The sequence below is a fragment of the Ranitomeya imitator genome, chromosome 6 (assembly GCF_032444005.1).
Source record: "Ranitomeya imitator isolate aRanImi1 chromosome 6, aRanImi1.pri, whole genome shotgun sequence".
NCBI classification, from domain to species: domain Eukaryota; kingdom Metazoa; phylum Chordata; class Amphibia; order Anura; family Dendrobatidae; genus Ranitomeya; species Ranitomeya imitator.
This window is the reverse complement of record NC_091287.1, coordinates 432,834,653-432,853,997: the sequence shown is the minus strand read 5'-3', so window position 1 is coordinate 432,853,997 and position 19,345 is coordinate 432,834,653. Positions and strand designations below refer to the sequence as shown.

The window sequence follows — 19,345 nt, the reverse complement described above, 5'->3', positions numbered from 1 at the left end:
TTTACATCCAGCAATTTGGCACCGGCATCTGCGCAGTAGCATCTATCTCTTACCTTACATTTTGCTGCAGCCAAATTTTTTTTCACCACAAAAATGGAGCTAATGCATGTGCAATAGCATCTACTGGTAAGAGACAGATGCTAAAGGGCAGGCACCGATGCCATTTTTGCTGTTTGTAAAAAATGTTTTTATAAGCCTCATAATAGCCACAACATTAGAGCTATTATCAACAATATTATATGCATTATGCAAAATAGGGGGCAGATACAAATGAATATATAAGCAGAGCACCATATAAAGCCCCGACCCACAGGCTGCTGGGAGGATTCTCTGCTGCTGAGTCGTGTAACTTCCAAGTATGTGATTTGCAACTTCCAGCCACATTCCGACTAGACTTCTAGACTGGTCTGGCCTGGCTCAATACAAGAGCATTGCGTGAGGCCACGCCCTTCTAGTTAGCATACTTGAAGCCAGGGTCCGCACGGAGAATCCTCACAGCCCGCAGTGCGCATGGTGTGGGGATTCACAAGTCTGCAGTCACTGAGCCAGGCAACCCCTGTAAACTATTCATCATGACAGATTCACTTTAAGCACAGTCCAAATAAATAATGGTAAAAGTAGCTTTACTATTGAAGTAGCTTTACTATTGTTTTTTTTATCAGTAACATTTACATAAGACTTTTTTTAAAATTGAACAAGCCTTTTATACAGCATGATGTATATTATAATCAACATAAAAAGCATAACTTCCATAACAAAGTTAATATTTCACAATACTCAATGAAAAACATTATATACATTACTTTCAAGTGAAGTCTAGAAAAGTCGCTGAGACTGTGATTAATTCAGGTAGCTCACAGCCAAAGCAAAACAGCGAAGTAATGACATACACCCATAATGGAAGAAATGAGATCACATACAGTATGCTGCCACCGCTGACGGGACGCTTAGGCTATGTGCACACGTTCAGGATTTCTTGCAAAAATTTCCTGAGCAAAACAGGACATTTTCTGCAAGAAATCTGCATACGTTTTTACTGCGTTTTTGGTGTGTTTTTTTGTGTGGATTTTTCCGGAGGTTCCCAATGCAATAATATAGTGGGAAATCCACAAAAAATCCGCAAAATTAATGAACATGCTGCGTTTTTTAACGTGATCCGATTTTTTTCGCGGAAAAAAAACGCATCATGTGCACAAAAATTGCGGAATGCATTCTAAATGATGGGATGCATAATGTATGCGCCAAAAATACCGGATTACGTACCGGTAATGCTCTTTTATAGAGCCCACGACAGCACCCACTAGAGAGAGGGGATCCGCCCCTAGGAACAGGAAACCTACAGAAAGATAAAAGGGGCGGCCCCCCCTCGCTCCTCAGTTGTTTTACAGAGAATAGGAGGAACCGCCGCCAGGTTTTAGTTAACAGGTTCAGGTATATTCATATATATATATACATATTTACAACCTTATGCTACTTTCTTCTAATATTTACATCTCACCAAAGAAGCACCACGTGCAACTATATACAGAAAAGGGAGGGATGTGAAAGGGTGCTGTCGTGGGCTCTATAAAAGAGCATTACCGGTACGTAATCCGGTATTTTCTATTCGCCACGACAGCACCCACTAGAGAGAATTTCAGAGACTATAGACTGGGTGGGTTTACTGAGTCAAGGACCGATACCCCAAAGTCAGATCAGAAGCAGAGGATAGATCTAATCTATAATGTTTATAGAAGGTATTAGGTGAAGACCAAGTTGCAGCCTTACATATAAGGTCTATTGGCACATTCGCCCTTTCTGCCCAGGAAGTCGACAAGGCTCTTGTAGAGTGTGCTCCTATATGCATTGGAGGATCTCTACCTCCAGCTTTATACGCCAGGATTATGGCCTCTCTGATCCAGCGAGATAATGTGTTCTTTGTCACTCTGGTACCTTTGGTTTTACCCTGGAAAGACACAAAGAGAGCCCTACTCTTCCTCCAGTCCCTGGTTCTCTCTAAATAGGCTAGCACAATTCTTTTTACATCTAGAGTATGAAGTTTTACTTCTTCTGGAGTTGAGTGGTTCTCATAAAAGGTAGGTAACAAGATCTCCTGGGTTCTATGAAAAGTAGTGGCTACTTTAGGAAGATAACAAGGGTCTGTTTTCAAAATTATCCTATCTGATGTTACAGATAAAAAGGGAGGATCTATAGATAATGCCTGGAGATCACTCACTCTTCTAGCAGAAACTAATGCCACTAACAATACCGTTTTCAAAGAAATATTTTTTAGTGAGGCTGTATGGAGAGGCTCAAACGGTGGCTGTGTCAATGCTTCCAGGACTATGGATAAATCCCACTGAGGCACCTGCGGTATGCTAATTGGTCTTGAACGCTCACAGGCAGATATGAATCGGGATATCCACCTATTACCCGCAACATCATAATTAAAAAGAGCTCCTAAAGCTGAAACCTGGACCTTCAGAGTGTTTACGGAGAGTCCTAATTCCAAACCTCTTTGTAGAAATTCCAACACTGGAAATATAGGAACCTCAGATGAAAGTTGTGCAGTATGGAATTGAAGAAATTTTCTCCAAATTCTAACATAAATTCTAGTAGTTGAAGGTTTTCTACTCTTCATAAGAGTGTTAATTAACCCACTAGAAAACCCCCTTATACTTAGTAACTGCCTCTCAAACTCCAGGCAGTCAGGTTCATGCCCTTTGCCTGAGGATGAAGGAATGGTCCCTGAGAGAGCAAGTCCTTGGACTGAGGCAGAATCCACGGGTCTGACACTGACATCGCCCTCAGCCATGAGAACCATGGCCTTTTGGGCCAGAATGGGGCTATTAACAGAACTCTTGCGCCTTCCTCCCTTATTTTTCTTATTACTATAGGTAATAGATTCCATGGGGGGAAAGCATAGGCCAGGTCGAATGTCCATGGTACCTGGAGGGCATCGAGTATGTCCGGCTTGTCCTCCCTGCATAGAGAGGCAAACCTCCTGACCTGACGGTTGGCTCTTGTGGAAAACAAGTCTATTTGAGGAACACCCCATCGAGCTGTTATTAATCTGAAAATCTTCCTGTTCAGCATCCATTCTCCCTGATGAAGAGTGTGACGGCTGAGGAAATCGGCCTGAAGATTGTCTATGCCCCTGATGTGCACTGCTGACAAGGATAGCAGATGACCTTCGGCCAACTCCATGATGTCTGAAGCCACTTCTCTGAGTTTGTCCGACCTTGTACCTCCTTGATGGTTCAGATACGCCACCGCAGTGGTGTTGTCGGAGAATACTCTTGTGTGTGAGCCGCTGAGCTGAGGAAGAAAGTGAAGTAGGGAGTAGTATATAGCCCTCAACTCTTTGACATTTGAGGAATTATTAAGTTCTGAACTGGACCAAAGACCCTGGACCCATTGATCCTGAAAATGTGCCCCCCAGCCTTCAGGACTAGCGTCTGTGGTCACTATACTAGAAGGAGTGATTACCCATAGAACCCCTCTCGATAGATTTTTCCGATTCAACCACCACATAAGGGAGTGTACTACTTCTGACGTTAGAAAAACTGTTCTATCCAGACATCCTCTATTTTTAATATCCTCATCCAATACAAATTTTTGTAGATGTCTAGTATGGAACTGCGCCCACTGGACCGCAGGAATGCACGATGTTAAAGAACCTAGTAGTGACATGACATTCCTTAATGACATACTACGCTTTCTGATCGCTAAGGACACTTTATCGAATATGGAAGTTTTCTTATCCTCAGGAAGCTTGCAAATCTGATCAACTGAATCTAGAAGGAGCCCAAGGAATTTCTGACACGTTACTGGCTGGAGTCTAGATTTTTCCCAATTAACCAGCCAGCCCAGGTTTTGTAAGGATGACACTACCTCCTGTAACCTCTGCTCACACTGTAGGGAGTTCTTACCTACAATCAATAGGTCATCCAAATACGGAATGACCAAGGTATCTTTTACCCGTAAAAAGGACATTACTTCCAGTAGCAATTTGGTAAAAACCCTTGGGGCCATAGATAAACCGAAGGGCATTGCCCGGTATTGTAGATGACGAATTTGCCCTTCTATACAAACTGCTACCCGAAGAAATTGCTGATGTAAATGGTGTATAGGAATATGGTAATAAGCATCTTTAAGATCCAATACTACCATGTAACAGTTTGGAAATAGATTTTTTATGGCCGAACGTATGGATTCCATTTTAAATGTTTTGGGTCTTATAAAGGAGTTCAGTTTTCTCAAGTTAATTATAGTTCTGAAAGAGCCATCAGGCTTACTAATCAGAAATAAGGGAGAGTAAAATCCCCTCCCTATCTGGGAAGATGGAACCTCTACCAGCACTTGTTTGAGTAAGAGGGATTTAACTTCGGTTTCAAGTGCCTCTTGTTGAGGCCTGGATCTTAAGGTGGTAAGGAGGAAGGAGTCCGGAGGTCTTCTAATAAAGTCTAATGTGAGGCCTGAAGATATTAAATCAATGGCCCATGGATTAACCGTTATGTCTTTCCACTGCTTACTAAATTGTCTTAGTCTTCCTCCCACCGGTGAAATATAATCAGCGGAATTTATCTGCTGGCTTGAAGGGGCGCTTATTGAACAAATTTCCTCTTTGTTTGAAATCCTTGTTATTCCATCGGTCCCTGAAGCCTCCCTTCCTTCCGAATGGTGGCTTCTTGAACGCCCTTCTGTAAGAAGGAATAAAGGGATTAGGGAACCCCTTCTTCCTTTCACCTGCCTTAGTGAGAATTTCGTCTAAGACTGTTCCAAAGAGGTACTCACCCTGGCAGGGTATAGTACACAATTTAGCCCTGGACTGGGCATCCCCTTTCCAATTCTTTAACCATAAAGCGCGCCGTGCCGTATTAGTAAGGCTGGCTGTTCTGGCTGCTAGGCGGAGAGAGTCTATAGAGGCATCAGAAATGAAGGCTGCCGCCCCCTTAATCAAAGGAATAGAGGCACGTAGTTTCTCCCTAGATACACCACTCTTAATATTTTGGTCCAACTGTTCCAGCCAGACCAGCATAGATCTACTAGTGGACGTGGCTGAGATCGCCGGTTTAAATGCCGTGACACAAGCTTCCCATGACCTTTTAAGCAGAGCGTCTGATTTTCTATCCATGGGGTCCGGCAAGGAGCCCGCATCCTCTACGGGTAAGGAGGATCGGCGAGAAGTTGATGCTACAGCCGCATCCACTTTAGGAATTTTAGACCAAACTGCCAAGTCCTCATCATCAAAGGGGTACCGCCTCTTACATGATACCGGTACAAAGCCCTTCTGTCCTTTAGCCCATTCTTTTTTAACAAGGTCTTTAATGGCCTGATTCACAGGGAATACTTGGCCCTTTCGCTGCGATAAACCTGCGAACATGATGTCCTGTGGTGTCTGGGGATCTTTAGACTCTGACACCCCCATTGTTCCTCTTACAGCTTTAACCAAATTATTTACATTGTCTGTAGGAAAACAGACATAATCTTCCTCCTCCGAGGAATCCAATCTCTGAGAGATGTCTGAGTCCACCTCTCCACTTTCTGCTGATGTGTCGGCTATAGGTGAAAGAGTCCTTCTACTTCTCCTTTCCATATTAACCGCCGGACTACCCCTCAAGGACTGAAGCTCTTCCCGGATCATGAGACGTATGTCATTCATCCTGACCGAACTCTCCTGCTGTAAAGTGTTATCAATGCAATGTTGACATAGCTCCTTAATATATGAGTCAGGTAGGGGCTCATTACATATCTTACACTGCTTATGTTTAGATTTTGAAGTCCGCTTAGCCTATAAAAAAGACACAAGCAGAGGAGACTACTGTAAGAGATATGAAGCTATATATACACTTATCCGGAAAATAAAATATATACCGGCTGCAGAGTTGTCTGGTCGGCCTGGGGTTTGGAACGGGACGATTTTTTCCCTGATTTATCCGTGGAATCACTCATTTTTGAGTGTCCGCTGATTTTCTTATTAGCATCACCACTAGGCAGGATTACAACCTCCAGTGGGCGCTCAATATCTTCCTGAGACGACATGGTGCGCACAGTGCCATGTGTCTTCAGCCTTATATAGAGCCGTTCTTACAAGGGATACACGCCCCCATGTTTCCTCCCCCCTTTTTTTTTTTTTTTTTACCTGACTAACTTTATTGGTCCTCTCCACCGCTGTTGAGCGCCAAGGCGTCCACGCCAGCATGCTCAGCTGACCCCGCATACCCGGAAGTTGCTCTTTACATCCGGGTACGCCGACCATACAGCGCCTGCATGTGCGCTCGCGCGTCTTCCTTCTATGCTGCAGAGGAAGAGAAGCTCCTGCTACCGCGGCCGTTCATGCCCCACTGTGGCCGGAGGGTAAGCGCTTTCCATAGCGACACTTACTTGGTGTGCTGACGGGGATTCTTTAGGCGGTGGAGCAAAAACCAACCGTCTCCCAACAGGGAGACTGTTGTGATCCCGGCATGCTGATGTATCCAGATGAGGGGGGAACCAACAGGAACCCCCGTCTCTGATGCTCGCTCTGGGGCCCCTGTCGCTCAGCAGAGACGTACAGGCTGTGTTCCAGGCGAGCTTTTCCTCTTCTTAGCTGCAGAGATTCTCTCTGAGGGTTCCCTCCTTGGGAACAGGAAACCAACTGAGGAGCGAGGGGGGGCCGCCCCTTTTATCTCTCTGTAGGTTTCCTGTTCCTAGGGGCGGATCCCCTCTCTCTAGTGGGTGCTGTCGTGGCGAATAGAAAAAATGCAAAAAATCTGCAACGTGTGCACACAGCCTTACAGTTACACAATGCTGCACAATACACACTTTAGTAGAGGTGGGTAAAAATGGCGGCTGAAGAACATCCCAATTTGGCACAGAGATGTTGTAGGGGTAGTTTGACCTGGACTAGTGGTGGATTACATAAAAGAATGGGAGAGTCGCTCTCTTGCAAAAGTGGTTCAAATTTGGTAAAATTTGGATTATTTTCTGCCACTTTCAGGAGCAAACTGAGGCATCCTTAGACCAAGTACTTGTGTGTTTAATACAGGATTTGTGCATCAAATATTGGTTCCAAAGGCAAGAAAAATACATGGAAAGTGGAACGGCGTTAAAAAAAAAAAAAGAAATATGGCCTGCGGGCGAGAGGCAGGAACAGATTCTCTGGCCCCATATGTTTAAAGACACTTTGCTATTATCTGCATAATAAAAATGGAAATAAAATAAAAAGCTGTTACGTCTCCACTGCACGACCCTTCCTGAACCATTTGGGTTCTTCTGATACAATAACCGGGAGATTATAGGTATTAACAAATGTTTTTCTATTACAGTCCCTGAGTGTATAACACTTAGCAAACCTCATATCTTTGAACTAACCAGGGATTTGCCCAGCATGTAAATCTGCAATAGACAAGAGTGTGTCTCGGCTTACTCACAATAGGTCATTAACAGTTTTGCATAGGATAAACCTGCGGCATTGTCCCAGCCAGCCTTATTTTAGCTTTCTTTCTATGTGCATGGCATTTGCAGTAACCTCAGACATAATATATGACACGCGCATTATCTTTAGGTGAGCGGCACGGACAGTGTGGCCACTTACGAAATATCAGGCAATCTCAATGTTCCGCAAACCTTTACATGTATCTCTATTCAGCTTATATATTAACAGATCACAGAAGAATGAATTACGTGTTCTCCTACACTGCAGTAACCCATCAGATGGCTGTACATGCTGCAATAGGCGACAGGTGGAAATTCACAGCTAGGCCTTAGAAAATCTTTTAAATACTCAAATAAAGAAAACAGATTAAATTAGTCCATTATATACACACACACATGGATACAGCCTGAAGCTAACGGCCGCATGTAATGTACCCATATATTATCTAACGCCTGCACATCAGACTGTAAAGCACAGTACACTCCTGGACATCAGGATCTAGAGAATCGCCAGTATTTGCACACAGTATCGAGAGGGTTTGTCCGTGATCTATGGCTGCTGTTGATACTGCGCTTCTGTTGCGGTGTAGAAATCATCCAAGACACTTTGCAAGTAATCGAATGTTGGTCTCTCTTCAGCTTTCTCCTTCCAGCATTGTTTCATGACATCATACAGTTCTTCTGGACAGCTGTCCATGCGTGGCAATCGATAGCCGCGCTGCAGCGCAGACATCACGTCTGTATTGCTCATCCCTAAAGAAATACGAAGAAAAAGGTACATGATGATAGCAAACATATTTGCTGCATAGTTTTCTTAACTGAGCCTACATGTACAGTCATGGACAAAAATTTTGAGAATGAGACAAATATTATTTTTTCCAAAGTCTACTGCTTCATTTTTTTCTAATGGCAATTTGCATATACTCCTGAATGTCAGAGTGATCAGCTTAACAGCAATTACTGTACTTGCAAAGTCAATATTTGCCCAGAAAATGAACTTTAACCCCCAAAACACATTTCAACATCATTGCAGTCCTGCCTTAAAAGGAGCAGCTAATATGGTTTTAGTGATTGATCCATTAACACAGGTGTGGGTGTTGATGAGGACAGGGCTGGCGATCAATCAGTCATGATTAAGTAAGAATGACATCTCTGGACACTTTAAAAGGAGCCTGGTGCTTGGAATCATTGTTTCTCTTCAGTTAACCATGGTTATCTCTAAAGAAACATGTGCAGCCATCATTGCACTGCACAAAAATGGCCTAACAGGGAAGAGTATCGCAGCTACAAAGATTGCACCTCAGTCAACAATCTATCGCATCATCAAGAACTTCAAGGAGAGAGCTTCCATTGTTGTCAAAAAGGCTCCAGGGCGCCTAAGAAAGACCAGCAAGCGCCAAGACCGTATCTTAAAACTGTTTCAGCTGCGGGATCGGACTACCAGCAGAGCCGAGCTTGCTCAGGAATGGCAGCAGGCTGGTGTGAGTGCTTCTGCACGCACTGTGAGGCGGAGACTCTTTGAGCAAGGCCTGGTTTCAAGGAGGGCAGCAAAGAAGCCACTTCTCTCCAGAAAAAAACATCAGGGACCGACTGATATTCTGGAAAAGGTACAGGGAGTGGACTGCTGAGGACTGGGGCAAAGTCATTTTCTCTGATGAATCCCCCTTTCGATTGTTTGGGACATCTGGAAAACAGCTTATTCGGAGAAGAAGAGGTGAGCGCTACCACCAGTCTTGTCTCATGCCAACTGTAAAGCATCCTGAAACCATTCATGTGTGGGGTTGCTTCTCAGCCAAGGTAATCGGCTCACTCACAGTCTTGCCTAAAAACACAGCCATGAATAAAGAATGGTACCAGAATGTCCTCCAAGAGCAACTTCTCCCAACCGTCCAAGAGCAGTTTGGCGCCCAAAAATGCCTTTTCCAGCATGATGGAGCACCTTGCCATAAAGCAAAGGTGATAACTAAATGGCTCATGGAACAAAACATAGAGATTTTGGGTCCATGGCCTGGAAACTCCCCAGATCTTAATCCCATTGAGAACTTGTGGTCAATCATCAAGAGACGGGTGGACAAACAAAAACCAACAAATTCTGGCAAAATGCAAGCATTGATTATGCAAGAATGGACTGCTATCAGTCAGGATTTGGTCCAGAAGTTGATTGAGAGCATGCCAGGGAGAATTGCAGAGGTCTTGAAGAAGAAGGGTCAACACTGCAAATATTGACTTGCTGCATTAACTCATTCTAACTGTCAATATAACCTATTGGTACTCATAATATGATTGCAATTATATTTCTGTATGTGATATAAACATCAGACAAACACTAATAAAAACCAGAGGGCAGCAGATCATGTGAAAATATAATTTTGGTGTCATTCTCAAAACTTTTGGCCATGACTGTAAGTCCTACTGGGTTGTTTCATTAATGGGGTGACTCGTTAGTTTGTTGGATGCCTAGATGACTAGCTGATGGCAGGCTAATCTCCAACAATTTCCTCTGGGACAACACAATAGGTTATAGATTGAACTCAGTTAGACGTGTCTTCTTGCAGCCTTAAAGAGTTTGTCCACTACTTTTACATTGATGTCCTAGCCTTAGTATAGGACATCAATGTCTGATCGGCTGGGTCTGATCAGCTGTAATCGGTGCCACCGGCGGTGGGCATCAGCCGGCTGTACTCGCTTGCGGAGCTGGCTGATAGTGGCAGCCGTGGGTTACTACACATCCACCTCTTAATCAATTTAATAGGAGGCGGATGTGCAACAAGAAGCCCCGACCACTACAAGTAGACTACCAGCTCCCCAAGTAAATACTTCCGGGCCGACGGCCACCGCTGCTGGCACCTTCAGCAGCTGGTCAGCGGGGGTGCCAAGTGCCAGACCTTGGCCAATCAGACAATGATGCCCCATCCTAAGGATAGGGCATCAATGTAATAGTAGTGGACAACCTCTTTAAAGTGAATCTGTAATCCAATTCCTGCCACCTATTCTGAGCACAGCATGATATAGACCGATTCCAGCGATGTGTCACTTACTTGGCCGCTTGATGTAGTTTTGATAAAATCAGTATTATCAGCAGCAGATTATCACCAGAGGATTAGCAAACCTGCTGCCATGTACTCTGTATAACCCCGCCACCAGATTGGATTGGCATCTTTCTGCCTATGCACAGTGTACAAAGAAAGCTGATAATCAAGGTTGCGGGCAGAGTTATACAGAGCTCAGCATTCAGAGAAATGGTAGATCTGCAGCAGAGAAAACTTATTAAAAAAAACATAGCCAGTAAGTGGCACATCGCTGGAATCAGGGTCTCTGCACCTACATCATGCTACTCTCAGATAGGGTGGCAAAAACCTTGTGACAGAATCCCTTTACATCTATGAACCCCCAAACTTAAGAAATGGAAGGGCTGTCTACGTATTTTAATGCATGTGTAAAGTGTTGCTTTATAAATGGGCATTTTATAAGTAGTTGCCCGACTGAAACAATTTATTCTAAATGTTTGAGGCATTACATTTGCATTGGATATTTTTTTTCCTGCATTATCTGTTATAAATAAATTGTTAACCCCTTTAAACACCCACCTGGATATGGGATCTTTCCGTATGTTATAATTTCATACAGCAGAATTCCAAATGACCACACATCTGACTTAATGGTAAATGAACCGTAGTTGATAGCTTCTGGGGAGGTCCATTTGATAGGGAACTTTGCACCTGAAACAGCAAATATATTAAATCACAAACGTGAAAAAAAAGACATATAAAATAGAAGGAAGAAGAAGAGATTCCTTGTGTGCTGCTAAATGGTACAATACACTATTTCTATAGTGCTTTCTTACTTCGGACTCTTGGGAAGTAATTTTATCCTGGACTTCTAGGCAGAAAAACTGGTAGCATATTACAGCGGCATCAAAATGCATGAGATATTAACATATCTCTTCCATAAGCTGGGATAAAGATCATTGCAGGAATTGATAAGATAGTGCTCAATTTCAATATTCAAGATGTCTATTCTTTCTGCAGATTTTCACTTGGAATTTCAACCTTTATAAGGGATAACGTTTAATAGGTAGCAAATCTGTAAGAAAATCTTTTAAGCGTGTGACTTTTTTTCATCGCATGACGGCATATCCTTAGGGATTATGGCACCAATATATGGCTGTGGTTGGATGGACCCAAGCTACTGACTGTTCTAAATACAAGGAGGTTGATCTATAATTAATGACATGAATATTGGTGGGGTACATTTGTTAGCCTGGCTGTCAATAACACATTGCAATACTTCAAGAGTGTGGAAATCAATATATTGTATGGATTATACTTTCACAATTTCTTTGGGGCAAATGTGAAGCTTGGTGTGTGACATCTTCTTAAAGATTTGCCAACAGCATTCATATTCCATCACGCAAAAAAAAAAAATGGGAAGTCCGGCTCATTGAACTGTAAGCAGACTTAATTAATGGAAGAGCGTGATAGAGGATAAAACAGAATCAGGAAGAAGGAATCAATGTCACCATTACACACTGAATGGGAAACCACTGGGTAAATCTGACAGGGAGAAGGACTTGGGGATCCTAGTTAATGATAAACTTACCTGGAGCAGCCAGTGCCAGGCAGCAGCTGCCAAGGCAAACAGGATCATGGGGTGCATTAAAAGAGGTCTGGATACACAGGATGAGAGCATTATACTGCCTCTGTACAAATCCCTAGTTAGACCGCACATGGAGTACTGTGTCCAGTTTTGGGCACCGGTGCTCAGGAAGGATATAATGGAACTAGAGAGAGTACAAAGGAGGGCAACAAAATTAATAAAGGGGATGGGAGAACTACAATACCCAGATAGATTAGCGAAATTAGGATTATTTAGTCTAGAAAAAAGACGACTGAGGGGCGATCTAATAACCATGTATAAGTATATAAGGGGACAATACAAATATCTCGCTGAGGATCTGTTTATACCAAGGAAGGTGACGGGCACAAGGGGGCATTCTTTGCGTCTGGAGGAGGGAAGGTTTTTCCACCAACATAGAAGAGGATTCTTTACTGTTAGGGCAGTGAGAATCTGGAATTGCTTGCCTGAGGAGGTGGTGATGGCGAACTCAGTCGAGGGGTTCAAGAGAGGCCTGGATGTCTTCCTGGAGCAGAACAATATTGTAGCTTATATGATATGCGACATCGACGCGTTTCAGGTGACTGAATGAGTAAGGGTGCGCAGTCACCTGAAACGCATCAATGTCGCATATCATGTAACGTTACTGCTGATTTTGTTTTATCCTCTATCACACTCTTCCGTGAATAAAGTCTGTTCACAGTCTGTTGAGCCGGACTTCCCATTTATCCATGTGATTGCCTCACATCTTGACACAGTGTTTCTGAGCTCCAAACACCACCAAGATGTCTTCAACGGTGAGCTGGACTTATTTTCCATTAATATACCATGCAGCCTACAAGGGGGCTAGATTATCCATGGTGGAACATATCTGACACAAAAGTGTATGAGGCAGTGGTGTATAGTAGGGGTCTCAAACACGCGGCCCGGAGGCCACTTGCGGCCCCTGAGGCCATCATCTGTGGCCCATGGGGCACAGAAGATCCCGATACATTCTGAGGATGGCAGAGCCCAAACTAGAAGGGGAACATGCCATCCCCCATTAATGACATCACGTTGAAGCACAATGTTTCGACGCGCAGTGTGTTGGAATGGAGGTGCCTTTTTCCCACGCTGATGGGTCATTGATAATAAATGAATATGGAAAGGAGAATTTGGCTCCGCTACGGTGGCCTGTAAGGCCATTCAATAAGCAGGGTCTAACGTGAGGTGTCAGTGTAAAACTGACAGATCTAATATCATGCAGTACAGAAGTATATATTAGATCAGCGGTCAGGCAACTAAAAGTTAAAGTCCCTTATAGGGACGAAGGGAAAAAAAAGTAAAAATTAAAAAAAAAAAAAAAGAATAAAATAAAGAACCAAAATATTTTGCCACGAAAACTCTGTTTTATATAAAAATTAAATCAACTGCATCTGGAACGACCAAAGGTATAAAACTGTACTACAGCCTACATGCTCAACACTTTAGAAAAAATACAAGAAATGTAGCTTCATTATACGGATGTAAAAATGGAATAGAAAATTGATTAAAAAAAGTTGTATAGAAAACTAATGGTAAGGAATGCAGCTAGTCAACTTTACTTTTCTATGTGCGGCCCATTACGTTGGTCGAGTTTGAGACCCCTGGTGTAGTGTGTATTTTTGAATAAGTTTCATGATATTCAGCACTGAGTAGGCCCATACCTTCCCTCGCTGTATATTCATTATCTTCAATAACACGAGCCAGACCAAAGTCTGCTATTTTACACATTAAAGCCTCGGAAACGAGCACGTTCGCTGCTCGAAGATCTCGGTGGATGTAGTTTTTTCTTTCAATGTACGCCATTCCTTCGGCAATCTGTAAGAGATTACATAATGAGAGTTAATATTGTACTTTACTCATAAATGATACCTTCCCACGGACTGACGCACTGTAGTGTAGATTCTTCTGATTAGCACAGCATTAAACGTATGTGATGTCTGTACAATGCTGCTTTATTTCTCCCCCAGCTGTGTCGTTCTTGATACCATGATGGGTTATTTCCTTGCAAGAACCTGGTGGCTCTCCTGAAACCTGACCCACAGCTTACTTCACATTTTTGTGCACTGGGTGATCTGGTAAAACACGTTTCTAGTAACTTGAAGAACTCAGAATTAAATGAAATATGCCCCACAATGCGGAAAGAAAATCTATATAATACATGTAAAGAAAATACCTAAAATAAATAGGGCAATGTAACCAAGTATTTTTTTGGTTTAAAAACACCCATGCACTACAAGCATCAGTTCACAAGGCAAGTCTAAAACTGTCCATATGCACGAGATTTACGTTGGCAGATCCAAAACATTTCAGTGTAATCTGCTGGCAATCTAAGCAGACAATGGGGAAATGCGAATCTAACATGCTGGACTTTACAAGCAGAACAAAGATTTGCTTTTGTTAGAGGCCACCAGTTTCAGGAAGCTGCAAGGTTAAATTTCCACCAAGTGGATATCACCAAACAGAAGATAAAAGTACCCGTATTTTCTGGTGTTTAAGACGACTGGGCGAAAAAGACAACCCCAACTCTTCCATATAAAATATGGAATTTGGGATATACCCGCTGTATAAGATGGGGGCCATCTTATACGCCCAGTCATCTTATACGGCGTGTGAGGTGCGTATGGTTCCCAGGGTCTGGAGGAGAGGAGACTCTCCTTCAGGCCCTGGGATCCATATCCATGTAAAAAATAAAGAATAAAAAATATGTGATATACTTGCCCTCCGACAGACCCTGGCTCTCAGTGGTGCAAGCGTCTGCCTCCGTTCCAAAGAATGCATTGAGCGTAGGACCTGCGATGACGTCGCGTTCGCGTAACCGGTCGCGTGACCGCGACGTCATCGAAGGTCCTTCACTCACTGCTTTCTTAGGAGCGGAGGCAGACGCTTGCACCGCTGAGAGCCGGGGGCCATCGGAGGGGTGAGTTTATCCATATTTTTTATTTTTATTCTTTATTTTTTACATGGATATGGATCCCAGGGCCTGAAGGAGAGTCTCCTCTCCTTCAGACCCTGGGAACCATCCAGGATCGCTCCCTGCACCCGTACCGGCGTATAAGACGACCCCCGACTTTTGGGACGATTTTCAGGGGTTAAAAAGTAGTCTTATACACAGGAAAATACGGTAATTATTTAGAAAATAAAAAATAATTCATTACTGAAATCCCGCAGCGGTGCCGCTCCAGCAATGTTGTCACATGACATTGTTGTGTCACGTAACTGCTGTAGCCAATCAGCTGCAACCTATATTTTGTCATCAGATGGAATACTGATGAGCTGCAGCCGATCAGCGGCAGCTGAGACTGCTAAATGGCTGCAGCTCATCAATATTACATGAGGGTGGATGATCAGCCTGACAATAATGTAGCTGATCAGTGGTAGCCGATTAGCTGCAGCAATTGTGTGACAATGTCACTTGACTTGCCAGGAATAGTGGCACTAATATCGCTGGAACTGCACCACTGCAGGAGGGGAGTATAGATTGTTGTTTATTTTTTCTTTATATACAAGTCCTGAAGAGATTAAGCAGGGGTTGTCAATTACTGAACAATCCCTTTACGCTGCACTGATTTCCCCCTATTAGGATATACATTCATGCTCAACTCTCAGCGCAGGTTTATGATGGAATTTGGATGGAGAGTTCATCCATCAGCTATGTCAGGTATGGCCAGCATTCGTTCCACTAATAGAGTTACAGGACCACATCTAAATAAACAATTTTAACTGTGGCTTATAATTTGTTACTCAGAATATACAACTCTGGCAAAAATTAAGAGATCACTGCAAAATGTTCAATTTGTCTGATTTTTCTCTTTATATGTATATTTTTGAGTAAAATATAAATTATTCTTTTATTCTATAAACTTGACAACAACTCCGAATTTCCAAGCAATATTTTTTTTTTCTGGCAAAGAAAAATGGTCAAAATTAAAAAAAAAAACCAGGGCTTTCAGACCTTAAATAATGCAAAGAAAACAAGTTCATAATCATTTAGAAACAACAATACTGATGTTTTAACTCACAAAGAGTTCAGAAATCAATATTTTGTGGAATAACCATGATTTTTAATCACAGCTTTCATGCGTCTTGGCATGCTTTCCAACAGTCTTTCACGCTGCTTCTGGGGCAAAAATGTAAGCAGTTCTTCTTTGTTTGATGGCTTGTGACTATCCATCATCCTCTTCATTACATCCCAGAGGTTTTCAAAGGGGTTCAGGTCCGGAGATTGGGCTGCCCATGACAGGGTTTCGATGTGGTGGTCTCTTCATTTTTGCCAGATATATATATAAAAATTATGAACATATTTATCTTTTGCAACATTGTGAATGTTAGTTCCCCTTCCAGGGCTGCATTATATTTTTTGACATGCTGACCGTGAAGACTTTCAGTTCCTCTTTCATACTGCAGCTTTCACAGTAACGATTATGCCAAATGTCAACTTATCGCCTTTATTCTACTATATAAACTTGATGTTATCACCACTAAAAGCCTCCTTACACTGCTGATTAAAGTTGGCTGAAAATGCCTATATCGTCAGGATCAAACAGTATAATGTTTATGGAGGCCTCCTGACTCTTTCTTGACCAATGATGCAGGGGAGAAAAGGGTTGGACATATTGTATTCATTGCACAACCTTTTTCAGGAGAAAAGCCACTGTCAGAGTGATTTGGTAGAGGCTTTCTCCATTCTCCCCTTTGAAAACATATGACCGTTCGGCTCAGTATAGGGAAGTTAGAGATAGCAGTTGGTCGAACGACCGCCATCTAATGTGTATGAAGCTCTCCATCAGGGACTTTTAGACACCAATTCCTATTTCTCAGATTAAATTACCCCCAAGTGGACACCACAAAACAGAGGATTCAAATAACCAACATACACATTAGATAAAACGAGGTGAAACGTGCTAATTTTAGCTGTAACGGTTTCTCCCTATTCAGAGAAACATTCACGCTCTTGTCTGGGTGCACATTTATGGGGGCTTTACAACCACTTGCCATATATTGGACACCAAGGAATTCGTGGCCCCTAACAAAAATTAATATCAAACTTGTTGACTATAAACTAGGCATGTCCTTGATAATAACAGCTTAATAGAGGTGGAGCAGGTGATTAACAGGTGATGAGCCCTCAACCATTTCATGCAGCTTCACCAAATCCTGCATTCGCTTATAAGCCACATAGAAGGCACCTCCATGGGTCAGAGAGGCGCTTAGCTACTACCACTAAGAATTTCCCAGAAGAAAAAGTTACTGTATGTTCCAGGACTACTAGCTGTGCCACAGGATTTTATTACTTTATACCTGCTACAACTCTGAGGGTGAATGTGGTGGATATCTGCTATTTTTTGGTTACTAGAATTGCTGGTGTAATACAGTCTAATACAGTCTTTACGAAGGCACTGTCACTTTAAAAAGCCCACAAGGAAGGAACTAAAAAATATAGTTCTTACCGATAACGGTATTTCTCTGAGCCCATGACGGCACCACGGAGAGAGGGGATCCGCCCACCAAGGACAGGAAACCCACGGACAAAAAGGCGGCACCACTCTCCCGCATCAGTTGTTTACATAGATAATGATGGGAGACTACTAAGACATTTGTAAAAATTTTAACTGTTTAGCATAACAAGATACCGCGTGACTTTAAATTATAATAGACTATGGCACTATTCCATGTGTGCACCCATAAGTGAAGGGAGGGAATGTACGGGTGCCGTCATGGGCTCAGAGAAATACCGTTATCGGTAAGAACTATATTTTTCTCTGATCGCCCATGACGGCACCACGGAGAGAATTACATAGATAGTACATTCAGGGAGGGACCACTGCCTCCAGAACCCTTTTACCAAAAGTAAGGTCTGAAGAGGAGATTAGGTCCAATCTATAGTGCCTATAGAATGTGGATGGTGAGGACCAGGTAGCAGCTCTACATATCTGGTCTATGGAAGCTCCGGCCTTCTCCGCCCAGGAAGTTGCTACTGCCCTTGTTGAGTGAGCTTTAACCTCCCCGGGAACGGGCATCCCACTTGCTGAGTATGCTAGGCTGATGGCGTCCGTGATCCATCTTGCTATGGTAGCTTTAGATGCTTTTTTCCCCTTCCGGGGACCCTGGAAACACACAAACAGAGAGGAATCCTCCCTACTCTCTCTAGTGACTTCTAGGTAATGTAAGAGACATCTCCTTACATCTAGTGTATGTAGATTTTGTTCCTCCTTATTTTTAGGATTGGGACAGAAGGAGGGAAGAGATATCTCTTGAGACCTGTGAAATTTTGAAGCCACTTTCGGGAGATATGCTGGGTCTGTTTTTAAAACAACCCTATCCTCTAGAAATTGTGTGTGAGGGGGCCTGGCTGAAAAGGCCTGCAAGTCGCTGACCCTACGGGCAGAAGTAAGGGCGACTAAAAGAGCTGTCTTGAGGGATAGCGTTTTTATTGTAGATTCATGTAATGGTTCAAATGGAGGACTAGTCAGGGCTTTAAGGACCAAATTTAAGTCCCACTGAGGAACCACTTTTACTGGCAGAGGCCTAGATCTTCCTGCCGCCCTAATGAATCTAGAGACCCACCTATTTGAAGCCAAGTCAAAATTAAATAGAGCACCTAATGCTGCCACATGGACTTTTAGGGTACTGGTGGCTAACCCCATTTCCAACCCGTTTTGCAAGAACTCTAAAATGGCATTAATAGGAATTTCTTTCCCTATTTTAGCGCCTGAAACGGACAGGAACTTTTTCCATATTTTGCCGTACTGTTTTGTTGTAACCGGCTTCCTACTTTTCAACAGAGTTGAAATTAACCCTGAAGAGAACCCTCTGCTTTCTAATATTTTCCTCTCAAGAGCCAGGCTGTCAAGTGTAGGTTCTTGACCCGCGGATGATAGATTGGGCCCTGTGACAACAGATCCTGTAGGTCTGGCAATACCCAAGGGTCGGATATCGACATCTTTCTCATCCATGAGAACCAAGGTCTCTTCGGCCAGAACGGGGCAATTAATATGACCAACGCCCCGTCCTCCCGAATCTTCCTCAGCACTGCTGGAATCAAAATGAGAGGAGGAAAGGCATAGACCAGATGGTGACCCCAAGAAATCAGGAAAGCATCCAGGGCTACTGGGTTCCCCATGGGAGATAGAGAGCAAAAGGCGGCTACTTTTTTGTTTAAATGGCTCGCGAAGAGATCCATTTTGGGAACCCCCCATTTCTGAGTGATCTGGGTAAATATGCCTGGATTTAGTTCCCATTCTCCCTGTTTTAGGCTGGAACGACTGAGGAAGTCTGCCTTGTAATTGTCTATCCCTTTTATGTGTAGACT

The 19,345-nt window shown here is 43.1% G+C and overlaps 1 protein-coding gene across 3 annotated transcripts in view; it reads right to left on the bottom strand.

The window, feature by feature from the left end:
* Nucleotides 1-6,122: 6,122 nt before the first annotated feature.
* Nucleotides 6,123-19,345, bottom strand: part of LYN (LYN proto-oncogene, Src family tyrosine kinase) — a 126,254-nt gene continuing 113,031 nt past the window's right edge. For 2 of the 3 annotated variants that reach the window (XM_069731363.1, XM_069731366.1), the window contains exons 11-13: nt 13,698-13,851; nt 10,986-11,117; nt 6,123-8,151 (exon numbers count right to left, since the gene is read on the bottom strand). In XM_069731363.1, the coding sequence (XP_069587464.1) occupies nt 7,949-8,151; nt 10,986-11,117; nt 13,698-13,851 (489 nt within the window). In that variant the 3' untranslated portion in view covers nt 6,123-7,948. The remainder of the gene's footprint in view (nt 8,152-10,985; nt 11,118-13,697; nt 13,852-19,345) is intronic. The other variant, XM_069731365.1, reaches the window with a different exon arrangement.